Source organism: Rhinoderma darwinii, chromosome 10, assembly GCF_050947455.1.
Source record: "Rhinoderma darwinii isolate aRhiDar2 chromosome 10, aRhiDar2.hap1, whole genome shotgun sequence".
In the NCBI taxonomy this organism is placed as follows: Eukaryota; Metazoa; Chordata; class Amphibia; order Anura; family Rhinodermatidae; genus Rhinoderma; species Rhinoderma darwinii.
In genome coordinates, this window is record NC_134696.1 from 80,939,934 (window position 1) to 80,967,041 (window position 27,108).

Sequence of the window (27,108 nt, forward strand, 5' to 3'; positions counted from 1 at the left end):
AAGAGTGTCAATCTACCCACTTTGATGCCAGCTTTGGTGTCCAGAACTCCTTTGGGCCAGTCTGGACTTGCCTAAATGTAATGCGGGGCATCCCTCTGTGTGTGCCAGCAGCGTGAGGTTAGTGGCCCAAAGGTATTTAACCCTTTGAAAACACCCTTTACTATTCAAATCAGTAAAAAGTGGAAAGTGTCATGTTGGACAGGCACCTCAGTCAATGCAACGTATTAATTAGATAAGTTCTCCATAGTCACTGAACCAGTGACAACAAGAATACATTCCCTGTGAGTAACCAACTTCAGCCCGGTCCGTGTGCCACAGCTGCATCATGTGCGGGCTGCGCCTCTCCACTCGCTGCTGCCGCCGTCGTGTGTCTGTCCCTTTAAGTCAAGGGGCAGGTCCTGGAGGAAGTGACGGCCTCTGAAAGCCGCCGCCTGGGGGAGAACATCCCAAGACCTGAGTCCGGCCCGGGATAGCAGCCGCAGCAGCAGCCGCCGCCGGATCTCGTCCTGTAAGTGCGGCCGGAGCGGATGAGGAGGGATAGTCTGCAGGCGGCGGGAGCTCTGCAGGGGACAGACAGACCTCGGGTCACCCAGGACGAGTAGCCGATCCGGATGTCAGCGTCTGCTCCGGGGTGAGTGCTCCGCTCTGCACATCCATTCTTCACGCCTGACTTCTCATTAGTTCCAGCAGTCAATAGTGGGAACGTCCCGGCTCCCTCTGCTCCCCGGGGTCCCGGCTCCCTCTGCTCCCCGGGGTCCCGGCTCCCTCTGCTCCCCGGGGTCCCGGCTCCCTCTGCTCCCCGGGGTCCCGGCTCTATGTGAGCCCCGTTCTATACGACACAATTTGATCGTTGTTTCACTCATTGGGTAATGTATCACACGTCGCTTACGATCTTGATTGTCGTGATCCATGTGTGCGAAATTCGTCCTGATTTAGATCGATGTGTGTGCCATTGTCTTCACTTGTGTCACAGCCCTCAGTTTACTTTTCACATGGTTTATAGTTTACACATTACCACTAGATTGTCACAACCTGAAGATGTTCTACAACTCAATAGCTGATCGTTCTTCTATACGGAAGATCAATTTCCTGTCTGGTTGATTTGTTTATTATTATTACAAAATTGCTCAAATCCTAACCATCATTTCTAGGCGATCTCATCCCTTGTGGATCGTTCTCTTCTCCTCCACACGACATTTTCTGATCTGTATCAGGATGGTCGTGGTCTAGTAATGTCACTTACAGGGACTCTTATTTCTATATATATTTATTTTTTTTAAATATTTTTTTTTGTACTGTTGAACACGTTTTTGTTCCCTGTTATCAGCCACTTCTGGCAGGATGGTGGGGTGACTAATCTGAACTGTGATCTATATTCTATGTGATCCGTTGTGTAATCCACCCGCAGTTTCCTCATCTGTTGTGGGATTTCCCTTCTCTCGTGTTGTACAAGTTCGGGCTTTATCTCGTGTTTTATGACCGCATCGTCCTGACGCGTTTTGTGTTTACTGTCAATATCGGGGCCTCTCCACATTTCAGGCCTTTGTTTTACCACTTCTATATTGTTTCTTCCATGGTAATGTTCTTCCTTCTTTTTCTTCTTCTCTCTAGTGTTACCCAGTACTGCTAGACTCGCTGCCCTGGCACCCGCTGCCCGGGGATGTGTCCTCTGGTATCAGCCAGACAGTTCTTGTGGCTATTGTCTTTGCTGTGGTACTGTAGAGCGAGCCTCGGGGAGCTGAAGGTCCGTGTTCGTCTTGAAGATGGTCAGGTAGCAGAGGAGAGCCTGCAGGCGGACAGCGAGAGCGACTCTATTACCCTGGAGTTCCGGAAGGCAGATGGCACTTTTATTACCTACCTGGCGGACTTCAGACAGGTGAGCGCGGGTATAGCTGTATCTGTTTATGATGTTGGCGGTTTAACGTGAGACGGAGATAAAACTCAGATTCCTTATTTGCAAAGTACCGTTTATTTTTTTTTCAGGGGTGATGTTTTTCCAGAATTGGCTTCATTACTAGTTTAACCCTTTAATTACGGAGGGATTTGAGGCCTTCATGAGCACACACAGATTTAACGTATGTTATGAGCTGGTCCGTTCGACCGTCCACAGGATTTTCGCCTTTTTTTTCCCCTCATGCCATTTAGAGCTTTGTATCCATACCACCTGTAGGTAATGTTCACATGCCGCGTTTATCTGCCGAATAATGATATGCGGGTTTCCTCAATCAACAGAAATGGATGAATTTCTCAATATATAGGGGATGTGGGAATCTGCTCCAAAATCTGCAGTGATTTTTATTTTAGTTTTTTTCTGCAGTTTGTAAAATCCAGTTCACTTGACTGACGTGTGAACATTGACTTTTTTTTTTTGTTCATAAATTAGTGTTGACATTTTTTTTTTTTTGCGCTTGCCATATTGTTATAGAGTTTTCCACTGCGAAGATGCCACCAATTCACTGTAACCTGTAGGAGAATCCGGCAGCAAGTGTTCATTCCCCCGCAGTGCAAATGAAACGTTACGCTGTCTGTGTGATGCAGGGGTCCCCAATACGTGGCATGCGAGCCCCTAGTGTGTGGGTGGTCTTCTATAACTGAAAGCAGCAGAGGTCTAGCAGACGGCTGACATGGTTTTTTTTGTAGCGCAGGAAGGCACTGACGTGAGGGGAGGGGGAGCCGGGAAATACTGTAATGGTGTCGCAGCTACCTCCTCCCCCAGCGTGTAACGTCACCCGCACTACATCCCAGGATTAGGAAGCTGAGCTGCCCGCTTTACGGCTAGTATCTACATCATCAATAATGGCACTCACCTTTGCCCCAAATCCATTACCTGCCCCCAGTCACGATCTCCTCCAGAAAGGTGGCGTGGTCAGATAAGGGTAATAGATTGGGTGAGGAGCCATGCTTCTGTTTAAGGAGGTCAAGTACAGTTGCAGCATGATTTCCCATCTCCGAAAAAAAAAAAAAGCCCCTATTTTAAAACTTTAATAGATTGTCCAGCGCCACTCCCTTCCGCCTGATCTGACATTGGGCGTGGATGCGTGGATGGATTCTGCTGCAGGACCGAGCAAGTTTTGTGTACGTGTCCTATTAATGGGAATAGGACAAGTGCCTGATACTTGGCTTGGGAACTGCCTTTCCCGGCGTGCGGATGCGCCTATCCACGCCCATGTCGGAAGAGAGTGGCGCTGGACAATCTCTTTAAGGCTATATTGAGACGCACCCGTGCAGGACTCCATTTCACGGATCCCTCATAGACTTGAGTCTATTGAGGGATCTATAAAAACGGACAAAAAAAGGACATGTCCTATTTCATGGGCCCCTCACGCGGTCTGTTAAAACAACGGTCGTGTGAACAGCCCCATAGAAATACATGCAGCCGTGTGACGGCCGTTAAAAAAACAAACATCAGTCGCATGTCGCATGGACTATTTATACATTCGTCTGAATAAGCCCTAAATTTTACTATACGTTTAAGGTGTTAAAATCAGGAGCGATGACCCGTGTTGGCTCTTTCATTAGTATCTCCGATTTCTATTTTTATCTTTATCTACTTATAGAATATCCCACAGAAGTTCAGAATAGAAATTGGGGGAAAGTCGGGCAATATTTTATTACTTTCACTGGAACTTTTCCCCCTGTAGCGGGAGCTGACAAAGCAGCCTCAGTCGCTGAGGAAACCCACGCAGTTATTGTGACATTTGTCTCTGTGTGAGTTGTATTGTAAAACCCAGTAGATGGGTCACAAGAGAAGAAGTCCCTGAGACGTAGGATGCCACTGTGCTGCGCCATTTCTACATAGTGCACATAAAATGGCTTCCACCTTCTACAACTCGTGGTTTGGGGCTGTGGTTGGCGGGTAGTACGTTCACCAGTGCAGGTTTGACCACGCTTCTGTGGCAGAGATAAGTGTGTGCTTGGCCTGCACTGATTTTTAACTGTTGCCCACGAAAAAGAGTCCAAGTCTAATTCGACACTTTCTGTCAACAGCTCCGCATTCGAGTTACTAGCATGGGAAAAAATGCCACCGTACAGAGAATGGAAAGGTCCTCCAGCGAGGAGTATGCAGACATTAGAGCCATTGAATTTAACGTTTCATCTGCTCATTTGGACCCATTCACATCACATTATTACGCTACGTTTATCGTGTAGGTCAGAAAAGCTCCCGACGTACACGATTAATGTACATAGGGCTCCATTATCCTGACGGAGATTGTGTTGTTTTGGTCTGTGCCGGGCTGTTATTTGTCCATGTACCTCTTTTTTCCCCCACACAAAAAACGTATACCACGCTATAATTTATATATTTTTTCTTAACATGGGAGCCTATGGGTGACGGATGCCACTACATGGCATCCATCACAGGTATACATTAAACATATACCTTGGGGAGCTGACGACATCACCGTCCATATGTATTTCCGGTAGCGTTGCCGACTCTCTGGCCCATGACTCTGGCTTTGCAAAGGTCCCGACTTCACTGTCCATATGAGGACAGTGACTTCAGGAGTTTTCTCAGGGCCGGTTCCCGGGGTGTCGTATTCCACTGTATATCATACAGTGGAATACGTTTAGGACGTTTGTCAGGTATACCTCCTACGGAAGGCCAACATGTGATGTGAATGGGGCCTTAGTCGGAAAACTGCCGGTTGTACCACAAATGTCCGTGTGAATCTTGTACGATGTAGGTGGATATGTGACTATTTCAGCTATTTGTATGATCAAGGTGCTACAGTTTTATCGTAGACCTGGGTTGGTGGGTTTTTTTTGGGCATTATTTTTACAACAAAGGAGTTGATAAAATGGGGGCGACAATGTGGCATTCATATGTGTTCTCCCTTGTCTTTTCTTGAATTGCTTTAAAGAGGCTCTGTCACCAGATTTTGCAACCCCTATCTCGTATTGCAGCAGATCGGCGCTGCAATGTAGATTACAGTAACGTTTTTATTTTTAAAAAACGAGCATTTTTGGTCAAGTTATGACCATTTTTGTATTTATGCAAATGAGGCTTGCAAAAGTCCAACTGGGCGTGTATTATGTGCGTACATCGGGGCGTTTTTACTACTTTTACTAGCTGGGCGTTCTGACGAGAAGTATCATCCACTTCTCTTCAGAACGCCCAGCTTCTGGCAGTGCAGACACAGCGTGTTCTCGAGAGATCACGCTGTGACGTCACTCACTTCCTGCCCCAGGTCCTGCATCGTGTCAGACGAGCGAGGACACACCGGCACCAGAGGCTACAGTTGATTCTGCAGCAGCATCGGCGTTTGCAGGTAAGTCGATGTAGCTACTTACCTGCTGATGCTGCTGCAGAATCAACTGTAGCCTCTGGTGCCGATGTGGCCGACACGATGCAGGACCTGGGATAGGAAGTGAGTGACGTCACAGCGTGATCTCTCGAGAACACGCTGTGTCTGCACTGCCAGAAGCTGGGCGTTGTGAAGAGAAGTGGATGATACTTCTCGTCAGAACGCCCAGCTAGTAAAAGTAGTAAAAACGCCCCGATGTACGCACATAATACACGCCCAGTTGGACTTTTACTTTTCAACACGCCCAGTTGTACTTTTGCAAGCCTCATTTGCATAAATACAAAAATGGTCATAACTTGGCCAAAAATGCTCGTTTTTTAAAAATAAAAACGTTACTGTAATCTACATTGCAGCGCCGATCTGCTGCAATAGCAGATAGGGGTTGCAAAATCTGGTGACAGAGACTCTTTAAGTTATACGACTTTTTATAAAACCAATTCGATAGAATCAACTTTCCAGTAAAATAATGTATACGTTGAACATAAGGGAGTTTGAGAGACAGATGGAATCCGGCACAGCCATCCAGTATATAAAATAGAGGCTAAGGGACTTACGGATGTTTTAACATCTCGTGACATACATCTCGAAATATGTCAGGTTTAGGGATTAGTTCAAGAAGAACACAACCGTATTCTTCAATAGAGATTCACCCTACACTTTAATTATGTGCCGCGCAGCAGCCATTATTAGTAAATGTGCCCGAATGTTAGGCCTGATTTACACGAGCGTGTGCGTTTTGCGCACACAAAAAAACACTGCGTTTTGCGTGCGCAAAAGGCACTTAACACCTGCGTGTGTCATCCGTGTATGATGTGCGGCTGCGTGATTTTCGCGCAGCCGCCATCATTATGACACTCCGTTTGGATGTTTGTAAACAGAAAAGCACGTGGTGCTTTTCTGTTTACATTCAGAGTTTGACAGCTGTTGCGCGAATCACGCAGGTCGCACGGAAGTGCTTCTGTGCGGCATGCGTGGTTTTCACGCACCCATTGACTTCAATGGGTGCGTGATGCGCAAAAAACTATAGAACATGTCGTGAGTTTTACGCAGCGGACTCACGTTGCGCAAAACTCGGACTGTCTGCACTGCCCCATAGACTTTTGTATAGGTCCGTGCGACCCGCGTGTAAAGCACGCGGGTATCACGGACGTATATCACGCTCGTGTAAATCAGGCCTTACAGAGCGTTTTGATTGGCCTGGTTTTTTATTTTCTTTAAAGAGAACCTGTCACCTCTCCTGACGTGTCTATTTTAGAAATGATCAGTTTTTCCCATAAAATAACCGTTCTGGAACATATATTCTTAGTACTTTGTTGTGCCGCTCCTCTGTTATTCCTCCTAGAAATTTATGAAGAAATGGACAACTGGGTGTTACCAGTTGGGGGTGTGTCCCTACAGTCTGACAATGTCCAATCGGTGCTGAAGAGTGTGTAGGTTTGTGCCCCTTTAACAAGGTGGAATGGTAATACCCAGTTCGCACTTTTCTCACAACAGATCTCTAGTGATCAGTCTGAAGATCGGCTATTTAGCTGACATCGCCCTGATAATACCATCTTCTGTTTCGTTTGTAAAATAAAAGTTGCCGAAGCCTGTAAAAGCCTTTGTAGATCCTAAGTTACTGCGGCTTATCTTTTTTTCTTTTACCGCACTTCTTCCACTCCACCCAAAGAGAGGAAGCCCCTCCATGTAATGTAGTAATTCAGGATGTTGTGCAGCGTTTCAGCAGAATATTGAGGCTTTTCCAGTCTCCGCCAGCACAGGCCGGGGCTCTGAGCACTTTTCTGGTGGTTTGCTGGTGAACTCTGAGCGCTGCCGTTGTCGTTGGGTTCTGCGGATTTTGTTCCAGTAGATGAATGATCTGGATACTCTCCTACGTGGCCACATCTGGACCGCAGATGCATCCCTTCTTGTCTGAGAGTTCTCATTTACATTGGATTGTTACTCGGGCTTGTTTGCAGAAGAAAAAAATCCTCTTGTGTTTATACAGTCAGTAGTCGCTGCCTTCGCTATCTATGCAATGCTATGTGGTAGCGTTACTTGTCTGCATTCGCTATACCAACAATTTGAATGGAAAAAAGTTACGAGTCAAGGTTAAACTTTCCAACAAGGAAACCCACTGCTCCGTCCTGTAAAACGCATGACACTGGAAATCTGGACGGCTCCTATAATTGGGGAAACTGAACAAAACTCTTCTAAAGTACAAGATCACCTACACATAAATGGAAGCGGATTGCATTTACTCTGTTATTGGAGTGTCTCCTTCCTTTATTCTGTTTTATCTGCTTTCTCTGCATTACAAAGTGAGAAAACAGATCGCTGAGATCAAATGTAGGGTACAATAAAACAATACAATATCTGTATAGTTATAACTGCAAACCGCAATAGTTCTGTAATCACAGTGCATAGTCCACCCTATATCTGTAACTCCTTATTGACCAGGCCTGAAAAGGCCTTAATGACCAGCTAAATTTAAAAAAAAAAAAAAATTTTTTTTTTATTAACGTTTCTGCATGAGGCCTTGCTTTATGAGGGAGAAATTAGTTTCGATTTTTTCTGTACAAATTGAGGGCAGAAATAAATGACTGTGTGCTGGGTCCTTTCTAGGTCCCCAGGGCTGACTGCATAGGGTTCCCATGTCTCCGATCACATCACCGGTAACGGAATTGAACATAGGAGTCGTCTTTGATCATGCTGGGGTCACGGACCGCGGTGATCAAAGAAATAAACAGCTGTGATCGGAGGTTCCTCCGATCCCAGCTGTAATCAGGATAATGCTCGAAGTACAGGAGCCGTTAGTAATGGCTCCTGCTTAGTGCGTTATTAGCGCTCTCTGTAGCACTCGTTGGCCTTTTCTACAGCAACATCAAAAGACAATGGGCAGTTGGGAACGGGTTAATAACTTTAATCGCTATCTTCATGAGGAAGGTGTCCTGCAGTGTTCATGTTAACATCAGAATAATTATTTTCTGGTTTTATATGCTGAGAAAGTATCTAATCTTGGCTGTGCTTCAATATTGTATTTCCAACAACCGTGGAACCATTTAAAAAAAAATTATTTTATTGTTCCAATGCATTTTAAATAATAAAAAAAATTCAGCATTCTACGCATGAGACTTCACTCGCTTTGTTTTCATATTGGAGATAGTAACCGCTGTTAGAGGAAGTGTCTCCGTATAGCAGAGCTGGTAACCGCACAGGCAGGTGCCGAGACTGGGCTGCAACAACGGCTCCGCAGTCTTGGCACCGTTGCGGCTGTTACCAGCTTTGCTATGAGGAGACACTTCCTCCAACATGTTGGCCTACTGTCCTGGAGCCGTTCCTCCACTCTGGGGAGGTGCAGCCGCCCGGGCTGTGTGGTGGTGGCGCCATACCAGCGGCAGCAGCTGATCACATGTTCCTTGCTTCTGTTCACGCTCTGGGTTGTTTTTTGGAGCTGAACACTGGATGTTGATCCCTAATATAGACTTTGGCTGAGAGGGATGTGCAGCTCTGGATGTGAATGGAGTAAACTTGGAAACTTTTCTGCTGAGTAAGCAGATTTTTTTTAGCAACTTAGGGCTTGTATTTAGTGTTTTTATGCAAAAACTTATTAAAAATTTAGTTTTTAAGGTGCAGCTTTTATGTATCTTGTGTACATAGAAGCTGTATCGTCCTGTCTCAACCGCATCTGTCAGTTCAACTCGAACTGAGTGCGGGGGATCCATCTAATCACGATCACATCTAAGGTGATGAATTTAAATGTGATCAATAATAGCTGGTTTCTGTGTGTCAGACATGCAGGACCACCTTTCACCAGAGCCGTCAGTTCAGCTGAACTGACAGATGCGACTCGGACAGAACGATACAGCTTCTATATATACACGATACATAGAATCTTTTATCTTAAAAAGTTACGCGTTTTAGTTTTTTTGGGTGATTTGACTTTAAAAGCTGCATTCATTTAATAAAAAAATAAAATAAAAATGCCAGCAGAGGTGTACATGGCTTTTAACTATTGTTACAACATTCATATTGTTTCCCTGCATAAAGTTTGCGTTTTTAACACCGCGTATCCCTACGTAATGGTAATTATTACTGTAAATGACGTACTCTCCAAAAATGTTTTACTCCGCTGGAAAATATGTAGTGTGACCTCTGTGTCGGAGCTCTTAGTGGGTGATTTCATGCACTAATGACATGTTTCCTGTGTATGACTGTTTTTGTCCCATCTATTTCAATAGCCCGAGTTGGATTCCCACAATCCCTCTTCACAGTATCTCCGCTGCGCCCTTGTCCCGCGATCATATTCCTGAGTTGTATGAGCTGCTTGTGGCACTTGTCCAGTTCTGGCTTTTGTGTCCTTATGTTTGTGCAGGTGAACAAACCTTCGATTTTGTCCCCATTTGCTGTTTCTAGAACCTGAGCTCTTGCATTGGCGGCTCATCAGAGGTTGTTCTAGTGCTTTGTGGAGCACATCTGTCAGATTTGTAGATAGGGCAGCCAGTTAAGGTTTATTTCAGTATTCATAGTCATGTTTTTTATCTACGAGATGACTATGAGAGTAATAAAATGTGTACAAAGTGCCACTTCATTTCTATGGTCCAATTAGTTTATGGCCATCTGTCTATAAAACCGCCCTATCCAGACTGCTCGCATGCTCCATGTTACTGATCACCGACCTCCGGTTAGGGTTTTTTCTACGTCCAGTATAATGCATTAAACGTGTTTTAAAATGAAATCTGTGTTGTAGGATGAGTTCTGATCAGTCAAACTTTTCACTCCGAACAGAAGGATCTCAGAAGGAAGCTTCAAGTCTTCTTCATTGTTTCATCCGATTAAATAGTTGGTAAAAAAAAGAAAATCGGGCAGCAAATGCCAATAACCTACACACCTTCTGTCCGACCGACTGTGCATGGTCTTTCAAAAGGTCTATCACTGGCGCCATCTATCTTCCCAGGAAATAGAAGTTGATAGTAAAAATAATGCAACCTGTTTGATCCATGTTTCCATGAATGGCAGTGCGTGCCACATCTTTTTGTTTTTAGATTGTTTGCCACCCCTACCACAGTACAGTAGTTTAAAGGGGTTAGTCATTCGGGACGTGAATTATTTTTTTTTTTTATTAGGGTCTGGAAATTCAATAAACCAAAAAATTAATACGTACCTATCCTTTTCCCCCCGGCGGCACTTCCGGTGGTTGTTTTCATGCACCAGCGTGTGGCCGCTGCAGACCATGAAAGGGGTCAGTCACTCGTGACTAATTTTTTCTGGCATAATGTCAGAAATACAACATGGCCGCTGAGCCCTCTGGCTGTAGCGGACACATGCTACGTGCATGCGAACAACCCCGGCTAGGGCCGCCGGAGCGTCAGCGTTGGATCATCGGGAGCAAGGATGGGTAAGTATTGCGTTTTTGGTTTCTTTATTTCATTTCCAGCCCCTAATCCCAATTTTTTATGTGCCAGATAACCCCTTTTATATGTGAAAGGGCCTTAGGGCTCATGCACATTGTTGATAGGTTTCGAAACGTTCACAACGATCCCGAATGCGGGGGCCATTTAATTTCTGGTTTTTGTTGGCGGTTTTTCCCTCATGGATTCCATGACACACGTTCATGGCTGTATACGTGGTGCTTTCCTGTGTTAGGCGTTGTCTCAGTAAAATATAACTCCCATCTTCATCAAAAGACTTCACAGAGACAACCGATGTCAAGGTCGATACGATGTGCCACCGCTGTGTCTAAGTTGTTGTCAGAGAATCACTGTCTGGAACGTATGGGAAGATGAACCTTGGGAACCTTCTTTTTGTTTTGAAAAGCGATTCATGCCTTGAGGCCACAGACAATCTAGGAAAACAACTCTGGAGGGAGCGCAGCGCATACCCTGATGGGAAGCTTGTGTTTTTGTAAGAAATTAGGATGCGGCGAGATCAAAGTGACAACCATTATGTGGCAGTGAGCGCTGGGATATTTTGTTTTTCTTTCACCTTTTTTTTTTTTTTTTTTTTTGTCTGGGGGTGTAGAGAAAAATTTTACCCTTTGAAATTCTGCGTCCGCAAGCTTCATGCACACGTTACTGAATTTGAAGCAGAAAATCTGCATCAAGGCAAAATTCGTAGTTAATATTGCAGGTTTTCTTTATGCGTTTTTAGATGCAATTTTTGCGCTTTGATGTGGAAAACGGTGCAGTTTTTACGCTGCGTATTTTGGTGTGGTTTTGTTTGTTTTTTTGTTTTGTTTTTTACATAAACTTGTCAGACACCATTCTGAGATTGAAACGCAAGATTAACTGACATGCTGCATATTTTAAAATCTGCACCGCAGGTTCAATTTACGCATGGAAAAATTCTGCAACGTGTAGATGAGTTATAGATGTCACATTTGATTGGGCATACGGCTACATCTAATACTTGCACCAGACTCTTCTACGTTCCGATGCTGCATATCTGGTCAATTTTGCACCTTTTGTACCAACAGAAAAACAACGTATAACTACATTGCAATTTTAGCCTCTTGTCGAAACCTGCCGTTTCTATACATCCTAGCGACCTGGCAGGCACGGAAGCTGTGTCATTTTGGAATTAAATATTTTTACTGGAATTCAGACAAGCTACGTAAGATCAAACTTCAAAGGACGTTCCAGGCCCCTGGACTTGATCTTTCATTAAAACATATCCTAGCAAAAGAAAAACATGACAATCTTTCCTTTTGGTAAACTTTTCCTCTAAGGCCTCGTTTACACGAGCGTGATATTGGTCCGTGCGACGCGCGTGCTTTTCACGCGTGTCGTACGGACCTATGTTAGTCTATGGGGCAGTGCAGACAGTCCGTGAGGTTTGCGCAGCGTGAGTCCGCTGAAAAAATCTCACGACATATCCTATATTTGTGCGCTGTTTGCGCATCACGCACCCATTGAAGTCAATGGGTGCGTGAAAATCACGCAGGTCACACGTAAGCATTTCCGTGCGAACAGCGTGATTCGCGCAACCACATGCTTTTCTGTTTACAAACATCCAAACTCGCCGCCGCGCATCATACGCTGATGACACACGGAGCTGTTAAGTGCCTATTGCACACGCAAAACGCACACGCTCGTGTAAATGAGGCCTAAATTTCATCCTTTAAAAGACGATTGTGGGTCTGTGCAAGAATTGGGCTATGAGGTGGGCATAGATGGCATTCTTAGGCATGTGTGAGTTGTGCGATCACCCAGGGCAACCACAACTTCCGTTTCCATCACCATTGATCTCAAACATTGCTACTGGTTTCTGTCCGTCACCGTTCCGGCAGGTTTCCGTTTTTCAGACGGAATCAATAGCGCAGTCGACTCCGCTATTGATTCCGTCCTTATAACGAAACCTGCCGGAACGGTGACGGACAGAAACGATTAGCAATGTTTGAGATCAATGGTGACGGAAACGGAAGCTGTGGTTTCAGTTTGACTTTCCGTTGCGGGGTTCGCCCGACGGAAACCTCCGACGGAACGGAAAGCGAATGGTGATGTGAACAGGACCTTAACCTGCTATTTCTAGGCATTCGGGATTTGTTGTTTTTCATACATAATATGTCCTTGTCGGAGTTACTGTAAACGATGGTCAATTTCACTTCTTCTTTCTAATTACCGAAAATCCAGATCCTTATCGTGTCTTCGCTTTATGGCGTATAACTGATGGTTTGGAAGTATTGGCTTTTCTATGTGACTTTTTGCAGCTCCTGTGACTCTCCTTTAATGGAAAAATGTATATATTTTAATGTTTTCCCACCAAATACAGTGAGCGCCATAATTCTAAGGGTATGTGCACACGATAACTGCAATTAGGTCTGAAATTACGGAGCTGTTTTCAGGAGAAAACCGCTCCTGAATTTCAGACGTAATTGCATGTACTCGCGTTTTTCGCTGCGTCTTTTTCGGACGTAATTTGGAGCTGTTCTTCATTGGAGTCCATGAAAAACGGCTCCAATTACATCCCAAGGAGTGTCCTGCACTTCTTTTGACGAGGCTGTAATTTTACGCGCCGTCTTTTGACAGCGACGCGTAAAATGACAGGTCGTCGGCACAGTACATCGTAAAGCCCATTGAAAGTAATGGGCAGATGTTGGCCGACATATTGAAGCCGTTTTTTCAGACGTAATTTGAGGCGTAAACCGCCTCCATTACGTCTGAAAATAGGTCGTGTGAACCCAGCCTTCAATGATACCGGAGACTCCCATTAATGGTAGCAACCAGAACGCTGCTTTGTATCCTCCGTCATGTGTGTCTTGTAGCCGCTGAGCTTGGCGTTTGTATGTAAAGCGCTCATACATTAGATGACTCCTTTTTTGTGTGAAGCGGATTATTTTTTGTTGTCTATAATAAACCTGCATGAGATCCGGGGAGTCGTCCGCAGCACTTTGATCAGTCTTCTTAGGCCTTTGAAGAAATCTTCGTTTTTTTTTTTTTCATTGTGCTTTCTAAGAAGCGAGCGTTCCCCATAAGGTAAACATGACGTATAGAAAAAGCCGTTCCAGGTGTGTTACTTCACAGCTATTCAGATGAATTTGAGCGCGCCCTGCTGCTGAGAAATTGGACGTCCTCTTAGAAACCGCTCACAGTTACACATCGTATATTCCCAAACTGTCCGTGACGGCGTGTACACCGTTAGTTTATAATAGCATGCTGAGACATTGTAAACCACAGTAAAGAGGTGGATCCCTACAACTTTACAGTCTTGTCTCTTTTATCTTACTTGGCTTTGACTTTAATGTCATGATGCTGCGCTCAGGGACCTTTTACATGGGCCAATTATCAGGCAAATGAGCGTTCATGTGAACGCCCATTACCGATCATTGCCATGTCGGGCCGTGTAAAAAAAGGTGGGGGGGACTTAATGAGAGGGGCGTGGCCTCACACAGCCCGACAAATTCACTATAATTAACGCCAGAAACTGGCGTAAATTATACTGGAAATGTACGTAGATTTCCGTACCTGGCGCACAGACAGCCGGTGATGTGCCTCATTTATTCAGAGGCGTTTGCCTCTTAATAAGTTAGATGCATTTTACTCTAGTGCGCTTTATATTAAGACTGGCCTATGAAAGTTATAATTAATTCCCGCCCGTGGGTTTTGCGATTCAGTTATACGGTTACATTATTACGTGGCAGACCATTTCCGCTGCAGATTTTTCTGCAAATCCACGACGGATCTGTGGCTAAACCTGAATATGAGACCTGCAGACTTGTTTCGGCTTTAGCATCAGATTTGCCGCAGGTTTCAGCTGAGTTTTTTTCCGCTACATGTGGATGGGGTGTTGAAAATCCCATCCATTTGTATTGTACTGTAATTGCTGCAGATTTGCGATGCAGAATCCTCGCCACAAAATCACCATCTCTGAACTCACCCGTAGAATATTATCTGGTAATAACTTAAAAGGTTACAGTGAAATTCAGTTTCTCCACGGCTCACCTGACACCCCCAGAGCAAACATCGGTTGTATGTACTAGTATAGGTCATTTTATTTATTTTTTTTATTTTTTTTTGAAAGACAGAGCTCCACTTATTGAGCGTTACAATTTGGCTTATATGTCAGGTAGTAATTCCATATCGCATGCCCGTCCCTTACACTGCCACCACCCACACTCCACCACATTCTGCGCTCATGACATAAGGCCCCATACACACAACCAAAATTTTGATCCGCGATTACGGATCCATAATCGCGCATCAGAATACTGATCCGTTCATTTCTATGACCCACAGATGCCGTCCCGTATATTTCATGGTAAGTGTCTGTGCCTTAGAAATACAGAAGGAGAATATCACAGCACTGGAGACCCAAAGCCATATGCAATTTAGTGAGTGAAAGCCCCAAAGGGACCTGATCCATGCTTGAGAAAGGTCCTGTTGGACTGAAACGTCTCACCTGTGGGTGAATAAAATGTCAGTTTTCTTGGATGTCCTGCCTTTTTTTTGGGCCTTAGAAATGACCCGCAAAAAATGGGACATGTCCTATATTTTTTTTTTGCAGGGCGTGTTCCTATACTTTATAATGGGAGCACGGCCCGCAAATGCGTGTTACAGTCCGCGAACACAGCTACGGCCATGTAAAGGAGGCCTTAGTACTTGGCACCTACCGCACAGTTGCCACTCATACATTGGACACTTAAGAGATTTACTAAACAAACAGCGGACATTGCACCAAAAATATGGTTCATACACTTTTTTTGCACAGTACTTTAGTTTTCAAAAGGGTCTAAAATGGGCAAAATGTATTTACAGTGTGCGACTTTTTTGCTCCGAATATTTGTGTGATATACACCAGCCGTGGAGGTGGCATTAGGAAGAGAAAAATGTCACACGACGGCGTTAAATCTGATGTGTATTTCTACGTACACTTGCATCGCTGGTGTGGGTGTGCAGCGGATCCGCACATGGATTAGCCCATCAATGGAGCGAATTCTCCTTTTCCTTACGGAATCTGCAGAAATAAGTATCCGTATCCGTCAGATGACCACAAGAACGGAAGATAATGTTTCAATGGGTTTTATTTTTGCTTCGGTTGTGCTCAGTTGGGCTCCGTTCCGTCAGATTTCCATTTTTTTGACAGAAGAAATACCGTAGTCTGCTGCGCTATTGTTTCTGTCAAACATGACGGAAACCTAACGTAAAGGAGCTTTCCGGTTTTTAACATTGAAGTCAATGGATGACGGTTACAAACCGATAAGCCATCCGTTTGTATCCATTACGTTTAACGGATCCGTTTTTCTTTCTGCACATGCTAAGACTGTGTTCACATCAGTGTTGCCTTTACGTTAAGGGGTTCCGTCTGAGGTTTCAGTCGGGTAACCCCTCAACGGAAAGGCAAACAGACCTAAGCTTCCCTTTGCATCACCATTGATCTCAATGGTGACAAAACATTGCGCTATTCCGTCAAACAACGGAACCCTGTCACAACGGTGACTAACGGAAAACTTCAGCAACGTTTCCGTCACCATTGTGAATAATGGTGATGCAAGCGGAAGCTTAGGTTTCCGTTTGCCTTTCTGTTGAGGGGTTAATCCGACAGAAACCTCTCAACGTAAAGGCAACGCTCATGTGAACAGGCCCTAAAAATGAAAGCAAGAAAGATGTAAAGATAAAAACGATCCGTTATAACTGATGACAAACTGTCAAAAACAAACATATATTTTACCTTCCGTTGCATTCAGTCCGGCATTAGTCTGCCTTTTTTATTTATTTCAACGGATCCGCTAAAACGGATGCCACAACACAGATGTGAACGAAGCCGAAGTTATTCTCAACCAGTTTTGATATTTACTGCAGTAGTTTTTTTGGAACAGGCATTTTCAGTGGGAAGAGGAAGGCGGATTGACGTTGTATTAGGTTTCACTTTTATGATGTGGCAGGAACCTCTCCCCAACAGTCTTGTGACTCAGCTTGAACTTTGTCTGGAAAGCTGGCGTGACTTCTCCTCATCTCCATCTGTGTGTTCTTCAGGTGATTCTGTTCTCCTCCACCCACATTGTATTTGTGTCACTCCATTCTGCTCTGGCGTCAGGGAGAAGTCTCACCAATTTTTTTAAATGGAAATCTGCTCAGTATAGTAACACTCCTTTGCTCCTCTTGGCGAGGCTCCTCCATCCTACACCGAGGTCACAGGGAGAAAAGTTTTAGCTTTTTTTTTCTGCCAGATTTCTCAAGAAGAGAATAACGTGATGTGAGGACATGGGCGGTTGGAAACATGATGTGCGGATTCCTGGGGCTATTGTTCTGTAACTGGATGATGAAGGGAAAATAACACATTTCTGGCTTTTCATTTTAGACATTGATAAAACGTTCATCTCGCCGATATGATTATTTGGTTCTTGATGTTTGTGGTTTCCTGATATTGATGATTATGTATCATTTATACATGTACAACCTGTGGCCCCACAATATGTTCTGTTCTATCTCTTAGGACAAAGTAACAGAATAGAAATAAAAAACAGTCGTGAAGTTTTATACGAATAAAACTGAACACTAAGGCCGTGTTCCCAGGTAGCGTAAAAGCTGCGGAATTTCCCCAACAGAATTGTGTGCGGAAATTCCTGCAGCATTTACAGTAGCAGCAAAGTGGATGACTTTTAGAAAATCTCATGCCCACGTTGCGGGGAAAAACACAGCATAAATGTTAATAAATTGACCTGTGGTGCGGAATTTAATTATGCAGCATGTCAACTTATGCGGCCTTTTTGTTTTTGTATGCAGGTTTTCCCCATTGAATTCAATGGGGGTGCTAAACCCGCAACCGAAAACCAAGTGTTGCGACTTTTGAGCCGTATTTGAGGCAAAAATCGCAACTCTGGAAGGAAAAAAAAAATCATACTTACCCAGAACGCCCTTCTTCCTGCAGTCCAGCCTCCTGGGATTACATTTTATCCCATGTGACTGCTGCAACGTCACATGGCCTGCAACGCCATCGTAGGAGGAAATTCCAGTCGAAAAACCGCATCCCAATGTGGTGCCATTTTTTTGGCCGAAATGTACTGCGGATTTCAGATGGGATGTGTGTGTTTTTTTTTTTTTAATGCAGCGTGTCTGACCTGTGGGAACCCGGCCTAAATATGCTTTAGTTTGGGGTGTTTTGTTAGTTTTTCTGTTCTATGTCACTAGTTTGGGATTGCATAAATCTTGTGGATATTCTGGATGTCCCTAATATCACAAGCTGATGGTGCACAGAAAAGTCAGTGTTTTCGCAGAGAGTCAAGCAAAGAAAGCTTGCACCATTGTGTAGTATTGGTGCAGTATAGAAATCATGTACTCGCGTTGGGCAAAATGTGGTCCTCTGTTGTAGGCACACTGGGTCAGATCTGTTGTCCTCTCTGTCTGCAATATGCAAGTGATCGTGTGTGTGTGTGTGTGTGTGTGTGTGTGTGTGTGTGTGTGTGTGTGTGTGTGTGCATATATATATATATATATATATATTAACTGATCTCGTAGGTTTTTAGATAGTCTGTATGCTAACATGGGTGGACCACCAAATTCAGGTACCTTGTTTGCTAAGCTCTGTAAAATATGCCACACACTATGAATGATGTTGCCAATTCTGTTACTTATTTGGAGACTAACGGAATCTGAGTTGGCTGATCTCCCTTTTAAGGGGAGCTAACAAGTAGTCTTTACTCATCCTATCAACCTTAGACCTCTGTTTAGTCAAGAGGGGACATTGATAGTATCTTTTGATAAATGTATTCTTCATCTTCTCCAATCGTGCAGTTCGACACAATTTGTTTGACACTAGGAGGGATTCCATCATTCGTCTCGGATGTTGACTCAAACTGGAAAATGTTATTCCGGTCTGTTGACTTGGTAGATAGGTCTGTAACTAATCCTCTCTCCAAAGCTGTAAACCAACGTGTCTAAAAATTGTAAGGAAAGAGATGAAGATGTTAGAGTGAGATTATTATCCAAATCAATGGTATTAAGAAATTTAAAAATTGTTACAATTTACTCTGTGTTCCAGTCCAAATTACGAAGATGTCATCCATGTATCACCACCACCTCACAACATGACTTAAAGAGGCTCTGTCACCAGATTTTGCAACCCCTATCTCCTATTGCAGCAGATCGGCGCTGCAATGTAGATAAGAGTAAAGTTTATTTATTTTTTTTAAAAACGAGCATTTTTGGCCAAGTTATGACCATTTTTATATTTATGTAAATGAGGCTTTCTAAAGTACAACTGGGCGTGTATTATGTATGTACAACTGGGCGTGTATTATGTGCGTACATCGGGGCGTGTTTACTACTTTTACTAGCTGGGCGTTCTGATGAGAAGTATCATCCACTTCTCTTCAGAACGGCAGTGCAGACACAGCGTGTTCTCGAGAGATCACGCTGTGACGTCACTCACAGGTCCTGCATCGTGTCGGACGAGCGAGGACACATCGGCACCAGAGGCTACATTTGATTCTTGAGCAGCATCGACGTTTGCAGGTAAGTCAATGTAGCTACTTACCTGCAAACGCCGATGCTGCTGCAGAATCAACTGTAGCCTCTGGTGCCGATGTGTCCTCGCTCGTCCGACACGATGCAGGACCTGGGGCAGGAAGTGAGTGACGTCACAGCGTGATCTCTCGAGAACACGCTGTGTCTGTGCACTGCCAGAAGCTGGGCGTTGTGAAGAGAAGTGGATGATACTTCTATACACAACGCCCAGCTAGTAAAAGTAGTAAAAACGCCCAGATGTAACGAACACAATACACGCCCAGTTGTACTTTTACTTTAAACACGCCCAGATTCGGTTTTATGGCGATTTTTACTCCAATGCTTAGATTAAGATTGGCATTCTTAGAATGCCAATCTTCATGTATCCCCCCCCCCCCCCCCAAGTAGCCAGATATAAATCTGTCACAAGTATGCCAGAAGAACAAATTGGCCCCATAGAATCCTAGGGAAATGTTACAATATTTGTTTTTTGCTATGCTAGACCGGACATCGGACTCCTGAGCTTAATATCTTATATGATTATATACTGTGTGTACGGGTGTGTATATGCACATACATATAAAAATCACATTTATTTCTCTCCGATTTATTTTTTTATTGCAGTATATGTCAGCTCTGTTGGTGTAAAACGGGCCTGCCCCTTTTAAATACCACCAGAGAACTCACCAGATTTCCATGATTCTGAAACTTTTGTGTACATTATGTATAGCCAAAGAAGTGAAGCGAATTCTGCCAATTCAACCTCCGTTTAGTGGTCAGGACTGTCCTGCAAATTACAGGCCCTTGTATGGATTGCTACTTCTTTTTTGGACTTTTGAAAATTAAAGAGGACCAGTCACCTCTCCTTCCATGTCCATTTCGGTTAAAACTTGTATTCCTCATGAAATCAGTTCCTTGTTAGAACTGTGTTGTACCGTTCCTCTGTTGTTCCTCCTATAAATGTATCAATACATTGACAACTGTGTGTTACTATTCCACTTGTCAAAGGGGCGTGTCCCTACGGTCTCTCACTGTCAGCACTGATTGGACAGTGTCAGTCTGTGCATGGACACACCCCCAGCTGGTAACACCCAGTTGTCCATTTATTCATAAATTTATAGGAGGAATAACAGGAACGGCACAACGCAGAGTTCTAAGAAAAGATGTTTCAGAATTGTTATTTCATAGGAAATCCAGGTATTATTTACTAAAACAGACATGTCAGGAGAGGTGACGGGTCCTCTTAAGTTTAAAAATCACCTAAGACTCTCCGCAAACTTTTCAATGTCTTTTCAGGAGGTGAAGATTTTTCGGATCTTGATTTTGGGTGAATTAGAAAGAGGACAAAGCCAGTTTCAAGCTCTTTGTTTCATTACCCAACTGCGAAATAATGAGATCATCCCCAGCGAGTCTATGGCCAAGCTGCGACAGGTAAGGATATCCTACATGTAATAATGATAGAAGAGCGCCTCCTGCTATGCTCAATCAACTTATCGTTTCTTACAAGACTCTCCAGACAAATTTTCTCTGGTTATACCATTAAGTTGCGTAGTGCCGTCCTGATCGGCACTGACTCAATGCATGAATGTGTAATAATATTTATTTATTTTTTTTACTTCTTATTGTTTTGTAATCAATTGTACCGTAATGGAGTGCCACACAAAACAAAACTTTTTATACATTCAGAATACATTTAACTGTCAGGAAATAGTTTGGTTCCTTGTGGATTGTATAAGGTCCCTACATTAGGACATTCTTAAGTTGATTAAAGAATTGCTGGTATTTCCTGTTTCAATGGATTCTTGACGTTGTGGGGCGGGGGGGGGGGGGGGCGGTCACTGCAAAATGGAATTTAAAATTTGACCTATTCCACGGAAGCACATGACATTATACTATACATAATACAAGTATAGTGATAAAAAAAAAGAAATGTGCAGCCACGATGCTAAGCCAGATCTGTTGTATGACGGACTCTATTGACTTACAATGCGGTCCGTCGTGGTTGCATAGGGGTTTCCGTCATTTTGGCGACAAGAATAGCACTGCATGGGCATTGTTGTTGCCATCCCCTATCCATATACCCAATCCATATACCCAACTATGCTTATAAATAGAGGTTTGGACAACTCCTTTAACTGGTCAGGTGACTGCTTTTATTTTCCAAACTGTATTTGTGCTGACGATCCTGCAGCAGGGAATAAGCTACTGAAATTATCATGTAGCCCGGGACCTGTGATGCAAAATGTGAATAGAGGCGTATTCTCACAATTGTCTATTTGTCTTAGAAAAATCCACACACCGTGCGTCAGGCAGAAGACCTGAGAGGATTTGAGAATTTGCAGATGGACGTAGCTGTTAATTTCACTAAAGGCATCCAGTTGAGCTCCCATATTCACAACATCTGCTCCGAGGCCAGAGAGGCAGTCTATACACGACAAGAAGATATGAGGGCATGGCTGAAGAAAGGTAAGTCTGAGATTTTTCATGTCACGAGAAGTAATTTGGCCCAAAGGGTTATTCCCATCACAGATATTTATGGCCTATCCACAGTGTGTGCCACAGATGCGGGTACCACCTTTTCCAGCCTGGTGAGGTGGCTGCCACATCCAGATGGAAAAAGACTGGAGAGGTGGCCGTGCACGCTTTCTTATCTGTTTCCAAAACTCTCGTAGAAGTGAATGGAGCGAAACACACACATGTACGATGTCCTTTACATTCATTCTCCGCCAGTATGCGGTGGCTGGCAGCCGCCTCGCCAAGCAGGACGGGGATCGGGAGATCCATTCTCGACATAGGGGGGGCCATATCTATCAGATATTTTATAGCATATCCTATGCCATACATTTCTGTGACGAAAATACCCATTTAAAGAGGCTTTGTCACTAGTTTAGTAATGCCCTATCTCCTAGCTAATCTAATAGGCGCTGTCACACTGATAACGCTAGTGAAAATTGTGTCCCAAAAAGTTTGTCATTTTAAACGTTATGAGCTTTTTTTCCCAAGTATGTAAATTAGGTTATTCTTGACAAGTGGGAGGTAACAGCAGCAATTCTCCTGAGGTGGAGCCTCCTCACAGCCTCTGACGCTGTCCTATCAGCATGAAGCTGCTTCACACCGTGTGAGAGACTGAGGCTGGAGGGCACTAATTAACTTTGCAAATAATAAACATTTTTTATAACATCACGCTGTAGTTATCAGCAGCAAAGCGCCTATTGGATTAGTTAGGAGATAGGGAATTAATAAACTAGTGGCAGATCCTCTTTAAGAAGCGTTTTTTCGATCGATGAAGCTTTATGAAGGCATGTTCTTGCGACGTGATTAGTAGTTCTGATTGGTACCGTTTTTGGTGTATGACTTTTTTTAAGGGGGGATTCACACGAGCGTGTATTCGGTCCGTGCGGGCCGCGTGGTTTTCACGCGGCACGCATGGACCAATATAAGTCTATGGGGCAGTACAGACAGTCCGTGCTTTTTGCGCAGCGTTTGTCTGCTGCGCAAAAAGCGCGACAGGTTCAATAACTCTGCGTATTTCGCGCATCACGCACCCATTGAAGTCAATGGGTGCGTGAAAACCACGCAGGTTGCACGGAAGCACTTCCCTGCGAACCGACTGAAACAACGCACCAGCTGTCAAAAGGATGAATGTAAACAGAAAAGCACCACGTGCTTTTCTGTTTCCGAACATCCAAACGGAGTGTCTTTGCGATGAGCGAAGCCGGACAAGCGAACCGAACTTCACCGGGTTCGGTCGAACTCGTTTTGGCCGAACCCGGCAAAAAAATTATCGGTACGCGACGTCAGGAGATAGTCACTGTCCATGGTGCTGAAAGAGTTAAACTGTTTCAGCACCATGGACAGTGACTACCGATCCCAAAAAACATGAACCTGTAAAAAAAACGAAGTTCTGACTTACCCATAACTCCCGGCTTCTTCCTCCAGTCTGACCTCCCGGGATGACAATTCAGTCCAAGTGACAGCTCCAGCCAATCACAGGCCAAGCACAGGCTGCAGCGGTCACATGGACTGGCGCGTCATCCAGGGAGGTGGGGCCCGATGTCAAGAGAGGCGCGTCACCAAGGACGCGTCACCAAGGCAACGGCCGGGAAGTTCTCGGTAAGTACGAACTTTTTCTTTTTTTTCAACAGGTTTTTCGATATTGTGTTCGGCATTCACTGTCGAGGGTGCTGAAAGAGTTAGCTCTTTCAGCACCTTGGACAGTGACGGCCGTCGACTAGCCTCATCTCTATGATGGCGGCTGCGCGAAAATCACGCAGCCACGCATCAGACACGGATGACACACGCAGCTGTCAAATGGTTTTTGCGCGCGCAAAACGCAGCGTTTGCGTGCGCAAAAACGCAACGTCCGTCTGTATCTGCCCTAAATCACTTTTTTTATTCCTGTTTATCCAAGGCGGGATGAACAAAGAACAGCTATTCTGGTTTTCAATAATAAAACATCCCGGCTGTCGCAGCAGAGTGTCCGTTGTGTGTTAACGCTGCAGATGGCTCAGGCACAGCTCGACTCGCACCTTAATAGTACGGCATAGTGCGAGAACGGCCCGCTCCCCACCCCATACTGTTACGGCACGGCCAGGGGAAAAGGTTCAGTATGTGATGACAGATGGAGACTGTAGATGGTTCTTGTGCCTTCTATTAATAACTGGTATGGGTAAGTAACCTCAATATCTCTTAATGATGTTGATGCTTAAAATTCAACAGCCTTTAGTAGTATATTCGCCTTATCAAAACCAAAAAATACACATTATCCGCGTCAATGTCCCCAAGTTATCTAAACTAAACTGCATTACACCTTGTAGGGGAATCAAGCCGAGCTGAAAATGTCTTCATATTATGGACTTCTTTTTCTTCTTTCTCCCTTGTAAGGTGTTGATGGCTCAATGTTTGAGGTTCTTCCTCAGTCCTCTTCCCTTCCTGTTCTGCACCCCTGCAAGATCTGCTCTCATGATTGGAAAGCCTGCATTTGCTCATATCGCCTGAGGCTGGAATGGATTCCCTGTAGCCTAAAATACTGCAAAACTCGGGATTCTTCTGGAAAGACCACCTCGTACAAGTGTGGCATTCGCAGCTGCCAGAAAGGATACACCTTTCACTTCTATGTGACCCAGAAGCAGCTATGCCTGTGGGACGAAGAGACCTAGACCTGACTCTTATCTACACCAGTGTGCCGATAAATGAAATGGGACCACAGCTTCTTGAGATCCGTATTTGCCTTAAAGACATTGTTATACTGTGAAGTTTTAGGATCTTCTATGAAGTAGACCTCCGCACATCTACCTTACATATTGTTGAGAAGAAACCGGCTTATCCATAATAATTGCACAATGACTGAACCTTCTCAGCACTCGTATGTGCCTTACCACAAATGTAATTCTTCTTCAGTCCCAGAAGATGTACTATTTTATCAAGTGTAGGTCTCCAGTAGGACATTTTGGAGAGAACCAGTATTAAAGGAACCGTGAACATCTGGGAATTTATTTAACCCTTCCGATGTCAGAAGAGCCAGCGATCTATTTTTTTACATGAATTCTTGCTGGTCCTGCTGGAAACAACAGGTTAAATGTCACAGATTCACTACGTGCCTTCCTCATTCTATATAATGTATTTTAATATAGTTCTGATATTTTTGTATGAAAAATGCCTTTTTTCTTTTAAATTTTTTTTTTTGTATCACACGCAGAAAAGGAAACCTATTGAACAAAGTATTTATCAATTGTAAGATGAATAAAATGATTTTTAAAACTGTAATTTTAATATTTTGTAAAAAATCTACTGGCAGAGCAGATCTCCACGTGAATGCATCGTCCACGATATAACAACTATCATAAGTTACAATAGTGGGTTCAGTTTCCCAACGTTGCTTAGTGACTGTCCATCAACGGAGCAGAAAAATTATATGTAAATCAATATCTATAGTTGAGTCTTACCTGCTATTTGTTTTCATTAGTGCTTGCTGCTTTTTAGTGCAGCTCCATTGGGGCAGAGCTGTGATCTGTTAATACGACTTGGCTGCAGGAAGTCTGAGGTAGTCTAAACTCCACCTCCTGTCTTATCATTGGTTCAGGCTGCTGCTCCCCGCCTCCTCAGATTGTCTGCTTTGTATTAACACCAGCCCATCATATTATCATCTGGAAGAAGGTGCATAGAGAGAAGTTTTCTATTACAGCAAGGACAGAAGTACAGATTTCTAAACCACTAGTGAGAAATTAATGAACATCAGGTAATGATGAGCTGCAGTAAGGGGATCCTGGAGGGTCGCTTTAAATGGTCACAAACTTTTCATAAATCAATAGTACAAGCAAATTTAGGAAACTTTGTAATATTTCTTATTAGAGAAAAATGCCTTTGGGTCGGTTCACATCAGCGTTCGCTTTCCGTTAAGGGGTTCCGTTGGAGGTTTCCGTCGTGGAACCCCTCAACGGAAAGTGAAACGGAAACCTTCGCTTCCGTTTGTATCACCATTGATATCAATGGGGATGGAAACATTGCTAATGATTTCCGTTTGTCACCGTTCCGGCAGGTTTCCGTTTTTACCTACTGAATCAATAGCGCAGTCGACTGATTTTTACTGTTTAATCCTTTTGCATGCAGCGATCAATGCTGATTGCGGCATTCAAAAGGAAGGACTAAGGGGAGAATCCCCCTTTGATTGTGTCACCGGAAATTCCTGTGACGTGATTAAGGCCCATACCTAGTATGGTCAGACAGCAGAGTGTCCTCTGAATGACCCTGGGACTATTTGACCATATTCTCTGTTAGGACATACCTAAGTGCTTGGGTAGTATTAGTACACAGGCTAATGTACCGGCTCTATTTTATATACAGAGCATTCGGAAAGTCTTTAGACCCTTTCACTTTTTTCACATTTTGTCATGTTAAGGCCTTGTGCTCAAATTAAAAAAAAAATGCATGTTTTTCCACATCACTCTGCACTAAATACCTCATTTATTAAAAATGTACAACTCAAATTTTGCATGGACATAAATATTCAGACCCTTTGCTATGAAACTTGTAATTTAGCTATGGGGGTTTCCCATTTCTCTGTATACTCTTTAAAATGTTTTTACACCTTGATTGGAGTCCACCTGTGGTAAATTCATTTGATTGGACATGATTTGGAAAGACACACCCCTGTCTATATAAGGTCTCACAGCTGACCATGCATATCAGAGCAAAAACCAAGCCATAAAGGAGGAAAGAACTGCCTGTAGAGCTCAGAGACAGGATTGTCTGGAGGCACAGATCTGGAGAAGGGTACAAAAAAAACTTCTGTTGGACTCTTCCTAGAGCTGGCCGCCCCACCAAACTAAGTAATCGAGGAAGAAGGGCTTTGGTAAGAGGTGACTTAAAGCCCAATGGTCACTGAGTGCCAAAGATCCTGTTTGCAGATGGGAGAAACTTCCAGAAGGTCAACCATCACTGCAGCACTCCACCAATCTGGGCTTTATGGCAGAGTGGCCAGAAAGAAGTCTCTCCTCAGTAAAACGCATATGAAAGCCCACCTGGAGTTTGCACAAAGCGCGTAAAAGACTGTGAGAAACAAGATTCTGTGATCTGATGAAACTTTTTGGCCTCAATTCTAAGCGTCGTTTTTGGAGGAAGCCAGGCACTGCTCATCACCTGCCCAGTACCATTCCTACAGTTCAGCATGGAGGTGGCAGCATCACGCTGTGGGGTATTTTTCAGAGGCTGGGACAGGGAGACTGGTCAGAGTTGAGGGAAAGATGAATGGAGCAAAGTACAGAGATATTCTTAATGAAAACCTGATCCTGAGTGCTCTGGACCTCAGATTGGGCCGAAGTTTCACCTTCCCATAAGACAATGACCCTAAGCTCACAGCCAAGACAACACAGGAGTGGCTTAGG

At 44.0% G+C, this 27,108-nt stretch overlaps 1 protein-coding gene across 1 annotated transcript; it reads left to right on the plus strand.

Annotated features, from left to right (window-relative positions):
* The first annotated feature begins 414 nt into the window (after positions 1 to 414).
* OAF (out at first homolog) lies at positions 415 to 24,956 on the plus strand. Its single transcript, XM_075838918.1, has 5 exons — positions 415 to 631; positions 1,612 to 1,876; positions 20,522 to 20,656; positions 21,511 to 21,691; positions 24,110 to 24,956. The coding sequence occupies exons 2-5, from the start codon at positions 1,661 to 1,663 to the stop codon at positions 24,382 to 24,384; spliced, it is 807 nt and encodes a 268-aa protein (XP_075695033.1). The 5' UTR covers positions 415 to 631; positions 1,612 to 1,660; the 3' UTR covers positions 24,385 to 24,956.
* The last annotated feature ends 2,152 nt before the right edge of the window (positions 24,957 to 27,108 follow it).